Genomic DNA, 12,308 nt, shown 5'->3' with positions numbered 1-12,308 from the left:
AGTCTACCAGGTGGATGTCAAGACCCGTGACAGAATGATCCCAAGTCGCGACCGTTTTTTGCGCCCCGATCGGGGCAAGGGTAAGTTGCAAGGTCGTTGCCATGTAACAGCACCTGTGGTCCATTCCAATATCATCCACGTCTTATAACACGTGAAATTTCTTTGCTATGTTGTTGAATACCAACAATTTTTTTTTTTTGCCTTACGTCGCACCGTCACAGATAGGTCTTATAGTCACGATGGGACAGGAAAGTCCTCGGAATAGGAAGGAAGCGGCCGTGGCCTTAAGTAAGGTACAGCCCCAGCATTTGCCTGGTATGAACACGGGAAACCACGGAAAACCATCTTCGGGACTGCTGACAGTGGGATTCGAACCCACTATATCCTGGATGCGAGCTCACAGCTGCGCGCCCCTAACCGGACGGCCAACTCGCCGGATCAACGAGAATTTTTTTTTTTACAATTTGTTTTATATACGTCGCACCAACACAGATAGGTCTTATGGCGACGATGGGATAGGAAAGGGCGAGGAGTGGGAAGGAAGCGACTGTGGCCTTATTTAAGGTACAGCTCCAGCATTTGCCAGGTGTGAAAATGGGAAACCACGGGAAACCATCTTCAGGACTGCCGACAGTGGGGTTCGAACGCACTATCTCCCGGATGCAAGATCACAGCTGCGCAGCCCTAACCGCACGGCCAACTCGCCCGGTCAACGAGAATTCAGTCAATCAACAAGGCGTCTGGGATTTTAAGCAATCCTATACAGTAGTTCATCGTAGGTGCTAAATGATTATTAATGCTGTTGCCTGTTGCTGCCCCCTGACTCGTCAGGGTCAGAATATCAGCTGATCGAGTGTCCGTCTCAATACAATAGTGTTAAGATTCGCGTTAATAGCAGCCGTCCTCGGGTGCCCTGGTTCGACTCCCGGTACTGCGAATGGCAGCAGAGCTGGTATGTGGTTAAAATGGTACATGTCATGTAGCTCACCTCCAATGGAGGTGTGAGTGTGACTGAAAAGAGCTGCATCACCTCGGTATGACATTAATTTACGAGCTGATCGAATCAACACGAAAAATTTTCCGGTTATTTAAGAATAAAACTGACCAGACTCAGTAAAAAAAAACAGCCCGTAGTGACCTTTGCTATCGTTTGAATATTGCTACCTAGTTACACTGCGTACTTTATTCTAATAAAGTGAAGTAAGAAATAGTGCCACTGCATTCCTCGCCATGTTGTGCACTTGTGTTTCTAACCTCCGTGCAGTACAATAACGAAGATGATGAAGATCATCATTGCTACTGCTTTTCGTCATCTCGCTTTCAGAGTGGAGTGTGCTATTATGGTTTTCAATATTATGGAGTAGTTACTTATTTAATCCTCGTCGTCAAAATATAGAACACACACGCTTGGAATACATCGGAAGAAAAAAATAAATTGTACCTCTCTCTGTTCGTCAGTAAGTCCATAAACATCATCATTCACAGCGAAGTACTGTGACGCAAGTCGTCTTGAAGATGATTTAAGCAAGCCATTCAATGTATTTGATAAACGAAAACAGTTCCTTATTGCGACCATCTTATAACGATAGTAACATACAACACCTAATATGGTATTTCCTAGCACCGGCTAGCAGCTCTGCGTTTTGAGCATACAGAAACTTATACTGTACAGAACACTATTAGCGCTCAGCAGCGGGTAGCAGCTTACGTTGGCACTTTTGTTTGTGAAAAATGTATGAGACTTTCTGATATGACCTTGGAATTTGGATTAGAATTATCATTATTATCAACATCAACACGTGGTTTGATGTCACGTTCAAGTCTTACGCAGTACACTGCCCATTTCTGACAAATAAGATGCGGTATCTGACATTCAAATTAGCAGAAATCGAGGATACGGTACGCAAGATTTTTGTTTTTAAGCGTACTGTACGATCGAATACAATTGTTATTGTTTTATTATGCTTGCATATGCATGCCAGCGAAGAACAATGCGTCGAGATGTTAACCCGCAGATGACCGAACTTGTGTGGTTAATACCAGTGACCTGACAGGCGAGTTCGAATTTCATTGTCAACCGCACTCCACCTTCACGAAAGTTTTTATTTTTTTCTTTACGTCGCACCGACACAGATAGGTCTTACGGCGACGATGGGACAGGAAAGGGCTAGGAGTGAGAAGGAAGCGGCCGTGGCCTTAATTTGCCTGGTGTGACTTCACGAAAGTAACCACTACTTGCAGACACCATAATAACACAGGTTATTGTACAGATTTCACCATCATGTAGTAAGGACATGAGACTGTTGACCCCTCCCAAGTCCTTAAATAATACTGCAACAGGTTTTAGTTACATTCTGTGTTGATCGAGGCATGAAATAGGAAAATACGGAAAAAAAAAAAATTGAGGTTCGCTCAGTCTACACCAGAAATGAGTACTTTACCAGGTTAATTGCTGTGGACAACGGTGGCCATCATGTGCAGAGGTTATTCATAGTGGAAGCCTTTACCTTCCATTCCTCCAAGAGCCTTCATGGCCTGTACGGAGATGACTTTGCTTTTTGCTTTGCTAAAAGATTTCATGCCACTTGCTCATCATTCAGTTTGAATGTTACCGAGCTCGATAGCTGCAGTCGCTTAAGTGCGGTCAGTATTCGGGAGATAGTAGGTTCGAACCCCACTGTCGGCAGCCCTGAGAATGGTTTTCCGTGGTTTCCCATTTTCACACCAGGCAAATGCTGGGGCTGTGCCTTAATTAAGGCCACGGCCGCCTCCTTCCCAGTCCTAGCCCTTCCCTGTCCCATCGTCGCCATAAGACCTATCTGTGTTGGTGCGACGTAAAGCAACTAGCAAAAGTTTGAATGTTACATTGTTTGCTGCAATATATTGTTTTAACAAGGAACAGTGGTGTGGGAAAAGGCTGGAACTGTGATGGAAGTAACTTTGACCATAATTAATGTACCGTACTGCTCTGGCATTTGCCTAGTATGAAAATGGGAAACCATAAAAACTATTTCCAGGGCTGTCAACATTGGAATTTAAACCCACCATCTCCCAAATGTAAGCTTACAGCTACATGACTCGTGCATGAGTGCCTCATACGAGGTCTTCGACATATAACAGTGATGCCTTTTTTTTTTTACATAACAGACGACAAAACAGGTACTCCTTCCACCGTCAACATCCGTGCAAACCAACACCACCATTTATACTCTGTCGGCCCTCCCTATCCAGTTACCACAGGCTTCAGGAGTAACTCTGGCATCAACCTCTAAGACATTACAGACCTACGGTCCTGCAAGTATACTTGCACTTTGCAATGCATAGCCAGGGGCAGCAATGATCAATCTTTGAATGTTAAAAGCTTCAAATAGTATTCACTAAAAATTGTTTATATGTTCCATTTTGGTTAACCACATCACATACTGGTACGAGTGTTTTTAGTCACCAAACGCAAATGAAAATTAATTCATACACGAGAGGACTAACTTGCTTCATACCGGTAATAATCACTATGTGCAGCTATTTTCCCACTCCTATCTGAAATTAGGCCTAATCTCCTCTGTGGTTAAATTCATGTTTTAAAAGTTAACTCACTGAATTCATTGTACATGATCCCATGGCCTAAGTTGATTCATAAATAGAGACTGTTTCCTAACTTGGTCTTTATCTCTAAATTAAAAGATGATTGCCCAGTTGTTCTTCAGTTAATCTGTCCTCAGACAGGTATTAACTGGACATCCTTTGTTTTTCTCAGTCCTGAGCATCTTGCTTTATTCATTGGTAATTTCTTTATTTTTTCATACTTCTTAGCATTCCAAACCTTTTCCTTCCTCATCCTCTCTTTCCATCTATAGTTTTCCCCTCTATGATCCTCCGTAGTACACCATCCTTATCAGGTTCCTCTTCTTTCCTACCCTCCTCAGTACTTCCTCATTCCTTGTTCTGTCTGTCCATTTCACTTTCTTCACTCTTCTCCATAATCAGTTTTCAAAGCATTCCAGTTACTTCTCTTCAATCTTTTTTTTATTGTCCACATTTCAGAGCATCAACGACCGTAGCTGTGTTGAAACACCGGATCCCGTGAGATCTCTGAAGTTAAGCAACATTGGGCGTGGTCAGGAGTTGGATGGGTTGCCACGTACTGTTGGTGGGGGGTAAGGGAATCGAGGAGCGGAAAGGAACTGGCCACCCTACCGCACGTAAAAACTCCGGCTCGGGAACACCTCTGCGGAGGTTCGGACCTGCCTTCAGGCAGAACAACCCTTACCTTACCTTACCTACATTTCAGAGCCATAAGAAACCACATTCCATACAAAACACTCAATAAACCTCTTCCTTATTTCAATTGGGAAGCTCTTGGACATCAACAAACCCTTTTCACACCCGTAAAAGCTCTCTTTTCCATAAAAATTCTGCTTCTAACTTCCTCAATACAGCTTCCATTCCAAGTTGCCAAATTTCCCAAATACTGAAATGATTCCAGCAGCATTCCCTCTAGTTACCATACCACTTTGTCCACTTCCAGTTCTCATCGTGTTCAGTTTCATTTCAAACTCTTCGCAGAACCCTCCATCATAATCAGTGGTTCCCAACCTGGGAGCGATCGCCCCCAAGTGGGCGATTTGGATTATCAGTAAGGCAATAAATAAGCGAAGGGTGATGAATATTCAAAGGGGGAAGAATTACAATACTACTGTACAATAGAATTTGCTGGGTAGCACGAGTCACTGGCTATTATCAGCCGGCGAGTTCACTGCACTCACGCCTCTCCATAGTCCCCACCTGTTGTTGCTTAGCGCAGCTGACTGGTGACTAAACCCCCTCCCCCTCCTGCCATCACAACACACCATTGACTTACATTCGTCTTCAGTCTTAACTAGCCTTTGTGTGCCTCACCATCAGTTTTTGTGCATGTCATTTCTGTTTTTGTGCATTTGTTTTGAAGTGTAGAAGTTCATGCACATCATCATCATCATCATCATTTCTTTGCTCCAGCAAGCCGGGTACGGTTGTGTACGAGCCTCCTCCAATTTGTTCTATCCATCCACAGATGCTGCTCATATATACGACACCAGTTCACATCTCTAATTTCAAGGTCCTTCATTATCTGTTTTTCCCAAACATAACGAGGTCTTCCTCTTGGTCTCTTCCCAGGAACATTGTGGTCAAAGTATGTTCAAGGAGTCCTGTGAGGGTTCACTCTTTTCATGTGACCATACCATTGCAATCTCTTCACTTCTAGAGTCTTCAGCAAGCTTCTTTCCAATCCAAGCTGTTGTTGGATATCCACATTCCTTATTTTATCCATTTTTGTTTTTTGTAGACAAGAATGGAGAAACTTCATTTCTGTTGCCTGAAGGCGACTCTTTGTTGGTCCAGTAAGTGTTGTTGCTTCTAGGCCATACGTCAATATAGGTACTAGATATATTTTGTACAAGCTGATCTTGGAAACTAACGGAAATGTTTCATCCCAAAGTATTTGACGTACAGCATGATAGAATTTGGAAGCTTTCTGTATTCTGTTACAAATCTCTTGATGTATGGTATTATCTGATGACAGAACACTACCTAAATACTGGAAGTTGCCTACAATATCCATCTCCTCATCTCCAATTCTTAGATGAACAGTTGGAGAGTTTCTACTCATCACCAAGCCAACTGTCTTAGTTTTGCTGATTTTGAGACCTAAGGTTGTAAAAGCTTCATGCCAGAGATCTAGTCTAGTTTGTACTTCCACTTCTGTCGCACCCCATACCATTACATCATCAGCAAAAACCAGGGCATTAGTTGTTGGATCCTTTCTCTTAACCGCTTTTAAAACTTCATCCATTACGATTATGAAGAGAAGTGGTGAAAGACAACTTCCTTGCTGGACTCCACTCTTCGTTTCAAACCAACTTGACCTTCCATCTTGGGCCTGGACACAATACTTGGTTTCATCATATAATCGTTGTACTCGTGCTATGATGTCATCGGGCACTTTCTTATGTCTCAAACATTCCCATATATGCCTGCGTAGTACATGGTCATATGCTTTCTCGATGTCCAGAAAAATGGTTATAAGTGTTTTACCTTTCTCCCAATACTTCTCATAGAGCATTCTGGTGGCAAAAATGAGGTCTATAGTTGATCTATGAGGTCTAAATCCATGTTGTTCCTCCTCAAGTGTAGGTTCAACATATTTTCTAATCTTGCTCTCAAGGATGGATTCGTAGATTTTGAGGCCATGTGACAGCAGAGTTATACCTCTGTAGCTGGTACATTTCTTTCTATCACCTTTTTTCAACAATGGGATGATGACTTCTTGCTTCCAGTCATTGGGTATTACATTCATTTTCCAGATTCTATTTAGTACCCTGTACATTCACTGTTGTCCTACCTCTCCTAGTGCTTTGATCATCTCAACACTTAATTGATCTGATCCAGTTGATGTGTTGTTTTTCAGCTTAGATATTGCTGTCTCTACTTCCAACCATGTCAGATTAGTGGTATTTGTGCTGCCAAAATCATAAGGTTCGTCGTCTAATGGGGTGACATTTTCATAACAGTTCAACCAAGTTTCAAAGTGCCTTTGGAACTCCTGTAATATTTTGGTCTTATCCCTAGTCACATCACCATTAGGAAGTTCTACAGATTGGATAGATTCATTTTGAGTTCTTCTATTCTTAACAATACTGTATAACAGTTTTTTATTTCCATCCTGCATTATTTTGCTAGCAAGATCTTCCTTGCATTTCTACTTTTCAGCTACAACCAACTGTTTGACCTGTAATTTTTTCTTTCTGTAAAGTGACAGCTTCTCCTCTATTTCTTGTTGATCTCCCCACATTCAAGCTTGATATAAGGATCTTCTTGCACGGTTTCTGTCATTGATAGCCTTTTTAATATCATCATTCCACCAGGCAGTTTCTTTAGATTTTTGACTCTGTCGTCCACATCCTTTTTCTGCTGTACCAGCCACAACCTTCTTTAGAGTATCCCATTCTTCATCTACCAATTTCAGTTCTTCTCTTGGCAACAACCTGCGGACACCTTCCCTGAATTCTTCCTTTACACTTGGCTCGGTTAGTCGCCAAGTTTTATTTTTGGGACTCTTTCGTTACAGACTTTGGGAGGTCTTTCCTCTGCAATAACTGCAACCAACAGTCTATGGTCTCCACCAAGGTCTTCACTTGGAATAACCTTAACATCATTGACATTTTTCCATACATTTTGATCTATCAGAATATAATCTATTACTGTACCTATTTTATCATCCCAGCTTTATATTGTGATATTATGGGAGTCCCTTTTCTTGAACCAAGTGTTACTCACTATCAGGTTGTTTCTCATGCATAGATCTAGCATATATTCTCCCTCTTCATTTCTATTTCCCATTCCATGAGGGCCCAGTATGGATTCATATCCTGTTCGTTGTGAGCCAACTTGTGAATTAAAATCACCCATTACAATTAGATTGTCATACTCAGTGTGTTCTTCCAAGTTATTAAGGAAGTTGGCCTTTTCCTCTTTTGAGCATCCTACCTGTGGAGCATAGACTTGGATCACATTGTACTTTTTCCCTCCTAAGTTCACAGATAACTTAATTATCCTTTCACTAACAAACTCAACTTCACTACAAGCATCTATGCCTTTATGTATTAAAAATCCTACTCCATTCTTAGACTCTACTTCATTTCCAGACCAGTAGAGACTATAGTCCAATCTGATATTCATTTTCTCAGTTTTCTTCCACTCTGTTTCACTCAGGCCCATGATCAGAAGTTTCCTCCTTTCCATGAGGTCGACCAGCTCTTCAGTTTTGTTTGTCAGTGTCAGGATATTTAATGTTCCCACTCTGATACTTTGTCTTCATTTGGTTTGGGTAGCTGGTGTAACATCGGGCCGTAAACCATTATTCGCACCAAACTGATGTCGTCGTGAATTCCTACATCTGAGGCTCGTATTATTCTTGAAAGCAACTTCTTCAGTAATCCTTCTGTTGACCTGCTGAGCCTAACACAGACGGAGATTTTCTTTCAGGGTTTTCTCCCTTAGCCTTTGGTGTCCAGTCACCTCAACCTACAAGGCAGCAGGTTGTACTCATATTAATCCCTGAATACAGGGCTGCCTCTTCTGCCATCTCCACCATACCAAAGTCCACCTTCTCCGCTGTAGAAGTCGTTGAGGTCTTCATTCATAACCCTGAGCTGGGACCCTTACCAGATGTTACACACCGAGTCAGTGTGCTCTGGGACTCACATAGGCAGGGGCGCCACTCCCTGGGTAGGGCTGCCTCCGAAAATGTTCCCTACCTGCTGCACAATGGATTCAAAAAAGAAGAAGTGTCGTCAATACTCAGCTGAGTATTTAAAATTCGGTTTTATTGCATCACCCCAAAATGTGCAGTTTCCACATTGTCTTTTGTGCGATAAAACATTTACTAGTAATGAAGCCATGAAGCCTTCGCGAATGAAAGATCATTTGTCCAGAGTACACAGTGATAAAGTGAGTAAAGAAATTATTTTCAACACCTCAAAGCTAAAGCTGATAAACGACCTAATGTGAGTGAATTATTTAAAAAACGAGCGGCTGCTCTTGACGAAGGTCTTCTTGCTTCTTACGAGGTGTCTTTATTGTTCGCTAAATGTGGTAAATTTCACACAATTGACGAAACTCTTGTTTTACTGGCTACCAAAAAAAAAGTTGAAATCATGTTCCTTTGAGCATCAATGCTGTTTTCAGGTGAATTGACGAAATGGCTATGGACGTTGAATCGAAATTCACTAATAGGTTGAAAAAATAAATTTGCATTGCAGATTGATGATTCAACTGTGATTGATAACAAAGCAATTTTATTAGCTTATGTGAGGTTTATCAATGAACAAAAGGAAATAACCGAGGAAATGTTATTTGCTCACTGATACAAAGGGATGGTCGATTTTTAAAGTGGTGCAAGGTTATTTTGAGGAAAAAGAAATTCCCCTAACAAATGTGAGCGCTTACGCATGTCAGGTCGTCTTAAGCCCACCTTAAGAAAGAAGTGCCAAAGGTCATCACTATTCACTGTGTCATTCATCGTCAACACTTAGCTGCGAAAAAACTGAGTGGTGTCCTGCATGAAACCCTACAACTGGTTATTACTGGTGTCAACAATATCAAAGCTAATTCCCTCAATGACTGTCTGTTCAGTCAACTTTGCCTTGAAAACGATGAGGAATTTGAAGGCTTGCTTCTATATACGGCCATGAGGTGGCTTTCCAAAGGAAACTATTTGTGCCATTTCTTCGAATTATTTGACACGGTTACTGAGTTTCTCGACACGTCTGATCCTGTCTTAAGTGAGGATTTGAAGCAACGCAAGTTGTAACTTGCGTACCTTACATATATATTTTTTTAAATGAATGAAGTCAATATAAAGGCTTCAAGGAAACAAGATGAACCTTATCAAGGCCAAAGGAATTATTTCATCATTCATAGCCAAGTAGATATTGGCCATAAAGAGCTGGTTCAGTTTCCGACCCTTAAAAAGTGTTCCATGTTGGATAACGAGACTCATGAACTCCTAGAAGACAAAATTCTAATTTTTACTGATCACCTTGACCAGTTAAAAACTGACATGAAATCAAGAATTGAAGATTTGACCAAGTTACAAATTCCGAATTTGATTCTAGATACATTCTCGTTTGAAGCTGTGGATAAGCTTGATAACTATTTGCAGACAGAGTTTCTAGATCCGAAGTATGACTGTGAGGCGAAAATCATTTTCAAGCAGAGCGGTTACGAGTTAGCCTGGGTGAAGCTTATTGACACTTATCCACAACTGTGCAAAAAAAAACTGATCCAATTCTCATCTCGTTCTCGTTAACATATTTAGTTAAAAAAGTATTTAGTTCTATTGTCCAGCTCCTCACCAAACAAAGAAATAAGATGGACATTTGTCTCAAAGGAGACTTGCGCCTGAACTTGACAAATATTTAAGCCGGATATTCAAGCTTTAACTGTAATCCACCAAACATTGAAAAGGTAAAATAAAACAATAACAAGGTTTTCAAACATTCATTTATTTTTTTAAATTTTAACTGTCAACTTTCTCAATTTTTCCAGATTCCAATTTAAAAATGAAAACACGTACTCCTGTTTATTAAATGTTTGTCAATGATCTTAGATAATTATTTCACTTCTTTGTTCTTAAAAAATTCTGTAAAAATTTACATTTTAATTTTTTTCTCTTTTATTTAAGAGTGACCGGATAAAACTGCTTTGGTTGTTTTTATATACGGTAGTAAAATTGTTTAAAATAATAAAACTGCTTGATTATTTACACTTTACTTCAAATTAAAATTAGGTATACAATGGAAATGAAAAGTGGGTGATAGATGTTACTCAACCTCCAGAAAAGGGAGATGGGTCACAAAAGGTTGGAAATCACTGATTATAACTTCCTGTTCGTCTTCTTCTTCTTCTTCTTTGATTTCTGCCAACACCACCATATCATCTGCGTATTTGATAGTCTTTATTCTTTCTTCCCCCAATACAAATCCTCTTGATTTTTTCCAAGGCCTTCTCGGTTAGTTTTTCAACATGTACTGTATATTGAAAAGTGTTGATGGCATACATCCTGGTCTCACACCTCATCTAATATTATCTTCAACTTGAACTTGAACTACCATTTTCTGTAGTCTGCCTTCTTGGCTGAATAGTCAGCATAGTGGCCTTCAATTCGGAGGGGCCCCAGGTTCAATTCTCAGCTGCATCTGGGATTTTGATCTTAAACGTTTGATTCCGTTACCTCAGGGACTGGGTGTTTGTGCTGTCTCCAATATCCCTGAAAATCATATTCACACACTACACTACCCTCCACCACAATAACACGCAGTTTCCTATACTCGGCAGATGCTACATAACCTCATCTGATAGATAGTCCGCCTTACAAGTACTGCACCAAGCTAGCCAATAGTTGTGAAAAATTTAAATATTACCACTTTCTGTCCCATATACAGCTTCTTTATTAGTCTTCTGTCTTTCCAGTCAATACCAAAAATCTTTCAAAATCTTCAACATCATACACCAATCAACTCTGTCAAATCAATAAAACAGATATACATTTCCCTGTTCACTTCCAAAATTCTTTCTGTCATCATCCTCGGTCACTCAATTGCATCTCTGATACTTATGTCTTTTTTTAAACCAAAATGGACTTCTCCCATATTTTCTTCAATCTTCTTTTCTATTCTCCTCAGCACTAACGTGGTCATAGCCTTGGCAATATGACATATAAATCCAATCTTCCTCTAATCTTTGCATTCTTTGGTGTTGCATTTCTTCTCTAAGGAGAACAGAATGGCCTTGAGGAGATCTTCAAATCCCTGTATCATATTCTATTGATTAGATTGGTCCATCTAATTATTGCACCATTTCCGAAACCCTTTAGAGTCTCAGATGGTATTCTATCATTGTTTTTTTTTTTTTTTTTTTTTTCACTTCTCATTTTTTTATAATTGGTCCTTTGACATCGTTGTCATATTCTTGTTCATTCTCTAATACTGATCTTTGGTGATCGGTTGAAGAATCATATAACTCTTCTATGTATGTCTTCCACATGTCTTTATTTTCATCAACGCATTATGTTTTCTTTCTCTGTCTGTTGATCATTCCTTGTTTGCTAATTTTCCTTGGTTCTCTCCATGTTTTAAATCTCTGCTGCTCTGTACATGTGTTCCATTTTTCCTTGCTTTTCTGTTTTCCTACTTCTTCTTTCCATCCAATCCTCTCTGACCTTGCCAGGAGCCCTTCTTAATTCATTGTTGAGTTTTCTATACTATTGATTTCTTTCATCTGAAGAATCATTTTTCCATTTTCTTCACTCATTCATTTTATCAAGTATATCCTGCATGATCCATTCTTTTTTTATTTCTTCTTATCTCCACATCTTTGACTTTCTCTAAGATTTCTATCATTACATTCCTGACGATAATCCATTCTTCTGATACATCCCTACTCTGTCCTGTACTTTCTAATCATTAGTCTGTTTTACCTGAGAAGGGCTGCATTGCACATGCTGCACGAGCGTAAATACTTATTTCTTGAAAAACTCAAATGAATGCTGGTAGAAGCTCTGGTTTTCCCTCATTTTGACTATTGTGACGCGATTTATAGAGACGCTCGGGGCAAGTTATTGAACAGATTACAACATGGTCAAAATGCACGTGTGAGATACGTCTGTAACCTATGGTACTATGACCACATAACTCCTTCATATAACCACCTATCTTGGCCCCGACTAGAAATCCGTCGCACTGTGCGTACCTATTCCATCTCCATAAAAT

The 12,308-nt window shown here is 40.2% G+C and overlaps 1 protein-coding gene across 1 annotated transcript in view; it reads right to left on the bottom strand.

The window, feature by feature from the left end:
* Positions 1-1,709, bottom strand: part of LOC136856903 (isovaleryl-CoA dehydrogenase, mitochondrial) — a 56,906-nt gene extending 55,197 nt beyond the window's left edge. The window contains exon 1 of the mRNA XM_068226734.1: positions 1,442-1,709. Within this exon, the coding sequence (XP_068082835.1) occupies positions 1,442-1,576 (135 nt within the window). The 5' untranslated portion in view covers positions 1,577-1,709. The remainder of the gene's footprint in view (positions 1-1,441) is intronic.
* Between the last annotated feature and the right edge of the window lie 10,599 nt (positions 1,710-12,308).

Source organism: Anabrus simplex, chromosome 1 (genome assembly GCF_040414725.1).
Source record: "Anabrus simplex isolate iqAnaSimp1 chromosome 1, ASM4041472v1, whole genome shotgun sequence".
Taxonomy (NCBI): Eukaryota; Metazoa; Arthropoda; class Insecta; order Orthoptera; family Tettigoniidae; genus Anabrus; species Anabrus simplex.
This window is presented reverse-complemented; position numbering and strand designations above follow the sequence as displayed.